Source organism: Monopterus albus, unplaced genomic scaffold (genome assembly GCF_001952655.1).
Source record: "Monopterus albus unplaced genomic scaffold, M_albus_1.0 scaffold9.1, whole genome shotgun sequence".
NCBI classification, from domain to species: Eukaryota; Metazoa; Chordata; class Actinopteri; order Synbranchiformes; family Synbranchidae; genus Monopterus; species Monopterus albus.
In genome coordinates this window covers 167027-178158 of record NW_018127889.1, presented here as the reverse complement: position 1 = coordinate 178158, position 11132 = coordinate 167027, and the positions used below count along the sequence as shown (strand labels likewise).

At 38.6% G+C, this 11132-nt stretch overlaps 2 protein-coding genes across 3 annotated transcripts in view; both read left to right on the top strand.

The window, feature by feature from the left end:
* The window catches only part of pum2 (pumilio RNA-binding family member 2), a 16776-nt gene extending 14671 nt beyond the window's left edge, over positions 1-2105 (top strand). Inside the window, exon 23 of the mRNA XM_020587787.1 lies at positions 596-2105. The gene's annotated coding sequence lies outside the window, so the exon portion shown is untranslated. The remainder of the gene's footprint in view (positions 1-595) is intronic.
* A 4505-nt stretch (positions 2106-6610) lies between these two features.
* The window catches only part of laptm4a (lysosomal protein transmembrane 4 alpha), a 9372-nt gene continuing 4850 nt past the window's right edge, over positions 6611-11132 (top strand). The window contains exons 1-3 of one of the 2 annotated variants that reach the window (XM_020589772.1): positions 6611-6848; positions 8121-8241; positions 10018-10094. In XM_020589772.1, the coding sequence (XP_020445428.1) occupies positions 6678-6848; positions 8121-8241; positions 10018-10094 (369 nt within the window). In that variant the 5' untranslated portion in view covers positions 6611-6677. The remainder of the gene's footprint in view (positions 6849-8120; positions 8242-10017; positions 10095-11132) is intronic. The other variant, XM_020589773.1, reaches the window with a different exon arrangement.

Sequence of the window (11132 nt, the reverse complement as noted above, 5' to 3'; positions counted from 1 at the left end):
GGTGCCCCACGTACGCGGGTTGTTTCCTTTTTTTTTTTTTTTTTTTTTTCCCCCCTTGGGTAAAGCACAAGCCCATTGTTAATGATGTAACTGATGTATTTGACTGGTTTTCATATTATCTTGTACATTTAGTTTTTTACCTTGTAAATTCTCTGTAGGAAAAAAATTATTACACATTTGCTGAAATTTACAATTCTTACAGTTAACACCAGCAAGTGACTTTATAAGGCTAAACTGGGTTATTCTTTTAAAAAAACAATTCCGTTTGTTTTGTAACCAGACTTATTCTGTCAGCTGTTCTAATTAAGTTTAGGCAATTGAATATTATATTTGTATATTATCCCACACACAGTAAAAGTGTTTTCCCATGCGAAAGCAGCTGATGGATTAGTTTTCAAATAGCACTACATAATGATTAGATATAAACGCCCCCCTGTCCGTCCGTCCACAGGTACTGTGTGTCACTGGAATCCTGTGCCACAGTCACCCAGAGGTCTTCACAGCTGGTTTACAGGCTTGTCCTTAGGGATTGGTGCTTTAGTCTGGGGTAGTGTTTTGCAGTGATGGCTTTTTCTTGCCTCCTTTTCCACACTAGGTAGGGGCATGTGTTTACCCCAGCAGCTTAAAGTCTGCCTGCTGTTTCGGTACTGAATTTTACAGCCTGACAAACCTGAGCTGCTGCATCCACTGAGCCCCATTTGAGCCGTCTTACTTTCTCTCATCCAGGTGATCACTCGGGATTTATATGAAATAAAAGCTAGTGTGTACTTACAGATGCAGAGCATGAGGTTTAGTTGTACAGCAGGCGTGTAACCTGGTATAATCTTAACATGAAATGACCATAGTTGGGGGGGCTCTTTGTGGGGAGGGGGGTGGGGGGTATGCGTTGGCATGCTGTGACAGGTTTTAATCCTTGGAATGATTTTTGTTTTTTTCTTTATCATGTTTTGTGTAACATCTGTCTTGTAGTTTGAGATAAACACTGCCCTAGAAAACCGTATCTTTATGTATTGAATAATCATCTCTAGTGTAGAAGTAGTTTAGCGACTGTATAGCATCTTTATATATGAGTAAATTGTTGCTTTTTGGTAGGGGGCTTGCAGCAGTGATGGAACCCCCACCCGCCTGAAGGTCGGAGTAGTCCAACAAAAAATGTGCATCTGAGGTGAAATGAACCAGAACTAGCAGGACAAGTTGAAGAAAGGGAAAGAACCTTTTTTTTTTTTTTTTTTTTTTAATGGTTCTTGTTTTTTCTTTTTGTTTTAAAATTACTTTTTTCATATGGTTGGGAATGCATATGCGTTGGTGGAGGCCGGTGGGGCCATCAAAGACTATACAATTCACCCATAATGCTCGTAGTGATCGCTTCTTTGCTTCATATGAATAATTGTAGAATACATGTAGTATATGTGCAGTTAAGTGTAAGATTATTAGCTTAATTGAAATAAGTCTAGTTGTGGTGTTTTGACAGGCCTTGCTCTCAATTTGTAGTGATGCTTTTATTTTGTTTGTACAGTTGTACATTTTGTAAACGTTTATGCTGTAAATGGGATGTCTTTTACACTTTTTGGGGAGAAAGGGCAAAATGTGCATTTTGATGTGTGTATATTCATCACTCCTTTCCCCTTGAATATAATGTATACAGTTTTATTTGATCAAGTGTTATTTTAAAGAAGAAACTTTATGGCTTCATAATCTGGCATGGTTTTTGGTTTTAATCTGTCATGGGAAAGGCCAGCCTCTTTGTACTGGAGCTGTAACATCCACTGTTGATAGTCTTTATGATGTGTGACATTTTAAAAAGGAAAAAGAAAACACTCTGTACTAAAATGGAGGCTGCATTTAGTCCTCTGCTACCATGGAAACTTCACAGGATATAACAAGAATTATTTTTGTACAGAAGAGTGCTGTATTTTGGAACAGCTTCTACCTTGTAAGCAAAAGCAATGTAAAATATTGTCAATTATATAAATATGAACATATGAGTTTTGTCACACTGTCAAAGTCATGTACATTTTCAGGTGGCCTTATGTACATTTCCAGATGTTAGATGAAGAAAAACTCATTTTTGGAAGCGGAATTGTGACTATGTATGATTAAACTGTTCTTCTAACATTTGACCTGTGTTATTGTTTGTTTTTTTAATCATGTTTGATTTGCCAGAGTACTGATTGGTAAAATTAATCTACAAAGTAATCAAACTTAATACTTATTTACACATGAATTCAGCCTACAGGGAGGAGGTACAGCACCTGGCTGTGTGGTGCACTGACAATAACCTGCTCTTTAACACTTAACAAGACCAAGGAGCTCATTATGGACTACAGGAGGGAGAAAGGAGGCACACACGACCCCATCCATATTAACAGCATGGTTGTTGAACATGTCTCCAGCTTCAAATTTCTGGGGACCCACATCTCAGAGGATCTGTCCTGGACCACCAACACCCGCAGCCTGGTTAAGAAGGCCCACCAGGACACTGAAGAAGAACCACCTGTCTTCAGCCATCCTGGTGAACTTCTACCGCTGTGCCATCAAGAGCATCCTGACCAGCTGTATCACAGGCTCTGTCTCCGACCGCAAAGACGCTGCAGCGGGTGGTGGAAACTGTGCAATGCATCACAAGTACTCCACTTCCAGCCATTGAGGGTGTCCACAGGGAACGCCGTCTCCGTGCTCGAAGCATTCTCAAGGACTCCTCTCACCCTGGTCACAAACTGACCTCCTGCCCTCTGGGAGGTGCTTCAGGAGCCTCTGGACCAAAACCTGTAGACTCAGGTACAGCTTCTTCCCTACAGCTGTCTTCTTAATGAACTCTGTCCCCCATTGACCTCCCCACTGCCTTCCTCTATACCACTACACACACACACACCCCCCCTTCTCATATCTCCTCCCAGGACTAATGCAGTACATTTCTGTTAACTGTAACACTGAAGTGATCTGCTTACTTTTACCATTTGTTAATGCATTTGTAGTTTTGAGTGAAATCTTGATTCACAAACTGTTACCAGCAGTGGCACCAGTAGAGTATTTTTGCATTGTACCTGTAAATGCTATTATTTGCAGCAATGATTTACCACCTCTAAATAAAGACTAATGGAAGCCAGAAGTGTGGGTGTGTAATTGAAACTGGTTTAAATCTGTTTATTTGGGATATAAGGGTTTCACTTATATTGAATGTTTTCGTTTCTTAAGAAACATTGATCTTGCTTTTATTTCTTATAGCGAACACAGACGCCTGTTAACATCTGGATATTACTGTGTGCGCAAATCTTATTACTGGGTGGGGTTTGACAGCTCGGTAGAGGCTCGAAGTTCAAACACCTGCGGAGGTCGAGGACGGTAAACAATTTGCTCAAGACAGCTCAACTGAAACATGGCGGTATCTTTGACAGCGTCTTTATTTCTAGCTTTGGGATTAATGCATCCAGTCAGTATGTTGGTAAGTCACTGTCAGCCTGTTAATCCTTGTTAAACAGTTTTAACGACGTAGAGCGTTACGTTCGGTGTTTGTGCGCACCTTTCTCACTTCCTGATATTGGCCACTGATCACGTTACTAAGGACAGAGAGATTGGCAGTGTCTTTATTTTTTATTTTATTAATGGTTCGTGAGTTTTGTTTAAACTTTAACCTTAAACCTAAATTAGTTTTCGGTACAGTTACTTAGAACTAACGTAGCCTACAGTAGTCGAATTTGCTTATAATTTATTTCAGTAATTGCTTAGAAACTCGACTGTACTCTGATAAAGATTATTTTCTGTCCTAGGAACTCAATTCCTAGGTAAAATGTCGTATGCAAACTTGTATAGCGCCTTTCTATGCTTTTACAGCACACTCAAAGCGCTTTCACATTATTCGGCCATTCACTCATTCACACTCCCAAACACACACACATTCACACACCGGTGACATCACCGGGAGCAACTGGGGGGTTTAGTGTCTTGCTCAACATGTTGACTGGACAAGCCGGGAATCGAACCGCTAATCCTCCGGTTAGGAAACGACCCGCTCTACCTCCTGAGCCACAGCCAATCCCAAATTTAAGACAAGTAGGCCAGTCAAAACAGGTGTGTTTAAACTGTGGCAATCAAACTTCCCATTTTGTGGATTTTACACCTTTTACTGAAACGAGCTCTTTTTGAACCTTAAGTAGAAATTATTTATGTTATGACTATTTTATACATATTTAACGGTTTCACCTTTAGATATAGGCAATTTAATTAAATATAGCCATATTGCAATGCAAAAAAATCTATTAAATAAGTAAAAGCATTTTAAAATCTTAAGTATTATCTGCAAAATGTTATTAAAGTATCAAAAGTAATTATATGAATATAAGCTGCCCCTCTTCATGTTAAATGAATAAATTCTTCCCATTATGCTTAGTGCTAAAATGATGGAATGATACTACCTTTTTACTGGAACTATGTTCTACTTGGGACACCTTTTTGGTGATAACAATACTGTATGTATTCACTTGTGGGTTTGTCTTCCACAATGTGTTTTTGAAGATTGTGTTACTTCAGTGAGGCTTTGAGTCTAGGACATGGATTGATTTTTCAATTGCTCTTTTAAGGAAAGTTATTTTTGTGAGCTTCCTTTACCTCTTGTCTGTTTTTCTGTCTTACATTAGGACAGGAAGCAGCATTGCAGTGCTGCTGTACAACAGTCATGTCATAATCTTAAGTACACACAATAATTTTATTGCCATCAAAATTAGGTTTCTGCCTTTCCTGAAGACATGGAGGGATCAGGGTTTGACTTGGACAGTTCTGGTTCTGGTTCAGGGGATTGGTCAGAAAAAGGTAATGCTTGGTTTAATGTTCAGTCATTATAAAATGGTCACTTGAACCAACATATATCATAAAACATTTTGTACATGATATTGTTTATCTCAATATGTTTCCAAAACTACTCAGTATGATTCGTGCTTCCTGTTTGCAGTCTCCCCAGGTAAAATTACAAATATCGTGGATCACCCTCACTCCAAAGACCTGACCTTTGACAATACAAACTTGCCTGCATCAGACATCGGATCAGAGTTTGCTCTTATAGCAAACAGCAAGAGCTTCTTGGAGAGCAAAGAAATTATTACAGGTACTATGCAGTATGTTACACTGAATTTGATTGTTATATACACTGTGAATTTGTATGCACTCTCAGTATTTTATGTTTATGTTCACAGCCATTATTGCAGGAAGTGTGACAGGAGTGATACTGGCTGCAGTACTGACAGGATTATTAATTTACAAATGGTACAAGCAAGATGATGGAGGATACATCATGGGTCAGCAGTCCCACAAAGTTATTCTTTAACTGGCCAAACTTTTGAAAACTGTCAGTGCTGATGATGCTATAAGGCTGTTTTTTTCAGTTACTTGTAATGTATTTTTTCCTTATATATTTGGGGTAATAGTGAGGCTTCATGCAGAATGACAGTTATTTGTACATATTTGTTGTTGTTTATTGCTTACGTATTTATTGACGTGATAAAATATGAAGGATCGTTAATCTGCTGAATATTTTTATATGTTTTATAATGTGTTTGAATTGCTTACTCTTTACCTGGGCTCATAGTACCATGGCTACCAGTGAGGACATTAAATCCTCTGAGGTTTAAGGAATGTAATGCTGTGTGACATGTACTATGGGTTGCTTTTATTTTTTGTGAAAATCAAGTGCTGGGAATAGACTGCTAAGAAAATTATATTTAACAATTTATGGCTGGGCTCCATTGTGTCAAATCCTGTGGCGTATGCTGTATTTGATTTTATTGTGTGGTTATAAAATGGTCACATATGCAGTTTGTCATTAATTAGAATATATGGTACGTTGTTAGTGATGTTTCTAAACAAACCATACAAAAAATACCTTTAAATCTGTGAATATCTACAGAAAGAGCTTTTCATTTTTCAAAAAAAAAAAAAAAAAAAATTGGTGATGGGGTCATGGTATTGTTCATGTTGGAGCCATCGTTAATCTTGACACCAGCCTCATTGACACCATCAATATTTGACCCACTGTAGTGAAATCTCAGTATTATTATTCATGCCATATGAGTTATAAGAATCTGGAACATCTCCGTAAGGATGGAAGAACAGTGATGATCAGCTGCTACAATGTAGCGGCTGTTTTTTGTGAAATGATATTAACTATTTTTGTATTGTATCATTGTTAATAAATTAGCATTTGTATTAGTTGCAACATCTTAATCCTCTGTCTTTTTTATGTTTCACAGTATGAGGAAATATTCAGAATATAGGCAGACTTGCATTCAACAATAAGAAAATATGTATAATAAATAGTACTCTAAGATGTATGTGTATTTATACAGTGTGTATACAGTATACACATACATATAGACAACTCATCTGCAGGGTCAGACATATTTTTAAATATAACAACAAAAAAGCAATAATGAGGCAACAGACAACAGTACATATTTTTGACTTTTCAAACTTTGCCTACCTTTTATTTATTTATTTTTGTTGTTTGTTTGTTTGTTTTTTATCAAGGACTGTTAGTTGCGTAGCTCACATCGGGCTGTATAATGTTTCGCCACCATTGGTTCAGACTCCCGTCCGTCAAAGTTAAGACCCGCCTCTTCCTGACCAACACAGTGTTTGTTTTTATCTGCGGTGGTAGGCGTTCCTCCGTGTTCGTCCGTTGGCTTTCGATGCGAGAAGGTTTTTATCTTCCATCATCAACAGCTTTGCCAATGTTTCTCCCTACGCTCGTGGAGGACATGCATCACTTTAAGCCTAGTCGAGATAGGTTATACACCACCAGGTGTTGTGGATGTTGCCATGTCCGGACGGGGACCATCATCCTGGGTACATGGTACATGGTACGTAAAATGGTTGATATGGAGCTAATGGTTGCTAGCACTGCTTTTTAAGTTTACTGAAATAGCGTGTTAACGTTACATCACGAATGCTGACCAGACAACGTTAACGGCTTTTGGGGAAGTATTATGATTGTTTTAAACATTTAACGCTAGCTGTTTATTTCATGCTATGCTAACAGCTGACGTGTATGTCAACACAACGCTAGCATTAGCAACGGCCTGCTGTAGTTCCAGGTTTGGCTAAGTGCCTCTGTCAGTACTCCTACAACCTTCAAATATAGCAATAGACAACACATGACGGGTGATAACACATGATAGTTACCAGCACCTACCCAGGTGGGCTCTGAAGGTGCCAGATACGTTGCATTTGGCTTGGATAACTCGTTAGCTACCAGTCAGTGGTCTAACTTGCTATAGTAGTGGTCCTCAAACCATAACAGAAGAAGTTTGTCTAAAAAGAACCCAACCGAAACATGAATTTCTATTAACAGGATACAGATTTAAATCATTTTACACGGTTTTAGGTTAGATAGTAATTGTAGGTTGAATCACGGAGCTGTGTTTTATATACTGTAAGTACCGTTAGGTTCCGTAGACCAAAGCACATTTGTCCCAGCACCACTCTAACTTTACAGCTCATTTACCACATCATATAACTGATGCTTTTGCTTTTCGTTCCGTTTCCCCTCGAGGTTTTGCCAACTGGACAGTATTTGACACCATGTTCCCATATTTCCACCAAATTAGCGATCTAGCACTCTCAAACTCTCAAGAGTTGCCATCAACTAGACAGGCTGCAGTTTGGTGCATGTTGTTGTAAAACCTGACAACAATGTGTTGTTGTTGTTGTTTTGAGGGTGTTTTTCACTTTTTTTGTTCATTTTAGTTCCACCTCTCAGAAGCTAGTGGCTCTTTGAAAAAGCAGTGCCTCTTATTAATTTAATGTTATCCGTTTTAGAGCATTTGTACCGATTTTTTTAATAGCATGTACTGTTCATATTTCAGCTAAAGTTAACCTTTAGTTTCCCTTCTTTCCAGCAAGGTGTAAGGTTTTCTTTGGAGTATTTACATTGTGAGTTTGACCTGTGGATTTTATTGTTCAGCAGCGTACTGTATATTGTGTATTGCAGTGACTTTCAGCTTGAATTGTAGGAGTGTATACAATCTTAAACATATTCCAAAAAAATGGTTATTTATGTAAAATTATATGTTCTAAGGCCACTGGTACAGTCCTTTTTAAGGTGTCTTTTTACCCCTCCTTCCTTTCCTCAGGTAGTCAACCTGTTGATGGGCATCCTCTTGACTGTAGCTGTAACGCACCCAGAGAACGTGCCCACAATCGACTTGCAATATGAGGTCATCGACCATTACTTTGCCTCCGACAGGATGTCAGGTAAGCAGTGAAATCGATATAAGAAGTGCTGTAAAGGCTGATTCAACCACATTCCAAAACAATTAGCTTACTTGTTTTACTTATCAAACATCTAAATTAGAGGTGTAAAACTTAGTCAATCAACAGACAGTTCATTTGCAGCTATTTTGACAGTTACACCATTTTTAAACAGAATTGGCAAAAAAGGGGTTATTTGCTGGTTTTCTTTTTTCTGTAATTGTGAGCTGAAAATCTTGTCAGTTTGCACAGTTGGTTGGACCAAAAATTATGATGATAATTGCCCTTTGGCACATCACTGAATATATTTTGTTTTCATTGGATTTAGAAGTGAGTAGCTGCTTGTGTTCATTAACTTAAGAGCTGATGTAATGCTGCAGTTGATCATGTGATTTGACTTCCACAGGGAGCACAATCTTCTCCCCTCTGAGTGTTTAACAAAACAACTCATGATGATAACAGAGCACTGCTGTGTTGTTTACATGCTGTCTGAGAATGTTATTGGTGCAGTGCCTCCGGTGTGGTTCGTTTGTATTCCCTTAAAGATTTTTGTTCATCCTAGATGTTTGTATTCATGGGTGCCAGCCTGCTGAGGCAGAGCTGGCAGGACTACAAGGGTTCCTTTTTTTAGTTTTTGTTTTGTTGTTGGCTTGGTGAAGGCTTTTTTTTTTCTTAAAGAGTGACTCGGCAGGAAAGGAGGGGAAACGACCATGGCAGGTTGACCTTCCCACAACAGGCTTACGTCAACACAAAAGTCAGTGGGGGTTGCCCACAGCCTGCAGAGACCATGTTGGCATACAGACTGGTTCAGTTGTCATTACTCCGGACTATTAGTGCAGCTTCATCGGGTTGCACTCAGTTTATTCCACAACCCTATGGCCATGTTTCTGCTTTAATCCGTCTTAGGAAACAAAATACCAATAATAAAATAATCAGTAAGGAAAATAGTAGTTACATTGTTGTACCTTTACTCACAAATAATTGGTTTTAGTCATTTATTGGGTAGAAACAGTAGTGGAGTTTCTGTGTAAACCGTCTTTCAGCACCACTAACATTTCATGAACATTTGGAATAAATGTTAAATTTTATTGATGTTGCTCATCATAATCCTTTGACTAAATGCGCTGTAAAATATTATACTGAAATATATACAGTAATGGATCTGTTTAGACCTAACAGATTAATAAGGATTGAAATGTGTTTTACACACAGTTAAAGGCATTTTTATCAATTGTAATGTACAGGCCCTTGTTTATATTCATATTTTATTGACAGTCTTTGCAATTCTTGTTTTCGATAATACATAAATGAGCTTCAGAGAGTTCTCTGACAGTTTCTGATGTACAGGTTGTTCTGCTTGAGCTACTGAATAATGGACAGTCGTGTCTGAATCGCAATGCTGCAGCAGCGCTCTCTCAAGCATCATCTCTCCAGTGCAACAGGCAGGACAGTTTGAGGAAGTGGGAGACTGAGTGAAAAACAGGATATGAAAGGCAGGCCTTTTAATTATCACAGACTGAGTTTCATTTTGTCTTTTTATAACACTACCCAGCACAGAGGGAGAGGCTTAATGCTCCCCAGGGCTGGCTTTTAAACTGAATTAGCTGGAAAGAGAGAAGCCCTGGAGACAGTTCACTGACGGTGTATGCAAATCACTGCTGCCCCAAAGAGCAAATATTTGTTCATCCAATTCACTATGCTTTTACAGTGGACATATAAAGTAATAATAAAACTTTGCCTGCATTTGGTCAGTGTATTTGTTCTCACTTTGTCTCACAGAGAATGCCTGTGTTGGATTTGCCATCTCTCTGCTGATGCTCACTATCAGTGCCATGATGGTGTATGGAGCCATTACTGTAAGTGTGAAGTGTGGATATGGTGTCATTGTTTATTCCCTTCCTGTAATTTAAACGACTGTCATATGCTGAATCCCAATTCTAATTGCATCCAAGTTTCCCTTATTTGCATCTTTTCCTTGCGTCTTAGTCCTACCCACGTAAGATGCAAGGAGAAACTGAGGAGAGAGGAACCAAGGAAACGTGTTTTAACTGACATGAGACACCCTTTCCTTCGTGTGAAGTGTCCGATCTTAAACAGAATTCCAATAATGGGGTGTGTCAGTCCATAACAGACTTCAGCAAAGGATGCACTCATGTATCCTCAGTTATAGCTCCTTCAAGCAGCCTCCTCACTCCTCAGAGCAGAAATAAGAGTTTTGGGACACCCTTCGTCATGGTGTACCAGAATGACTTCCAGGTCAAGCAAGGAACAATAAAATAAGAGAATTGGGATTCACCTATGGTTTCTTATGCAAATATGTGATTCTAAATGAGCATCATTTTCAAGTTGTATAATAATGGTACCAGAGTTAAGAGGTAAGCAAGATGTAACTGGAAATACCAAAACACTCTCCTCTGTCTTTTAAACTAAAATACATTTTAATCAAGCAGCAACCTCCAAGGCTGAGAAATTAAACCAGTGCACAAGTGCCAAAACCTCTAGTCCCGCAAACAGCCACTGGAGCCTGGGTAAAAAAGGGAGTCCATCCCCATAGACTCCCATTAAAATGGCCAACTTTACAGCATCAATAAACACATTTACAGCCTGGTACAAAAAACGGTTTAGTCTATACAGTCAGGGAAAAAATTATTTGAACCCCAGCTGATTTTGTAAGTTTGCCCACTAACAAAGAAATGATCAGTCTACAATTTCAATGGTAGGTTTATGTGAGCAGAGACACAACAATAACAAAAAAATCCAGAAAAATGCATTACAAAAAAGTTATAAAGTAATTTGCATTTTCATGAATGAAATAAGTATTTGATCCCTTTGCAAAACGTGCTTTAGTACTTGGTGGCAAAACCTTTGTTGGCAATCACAGAGGTCAGACGTTT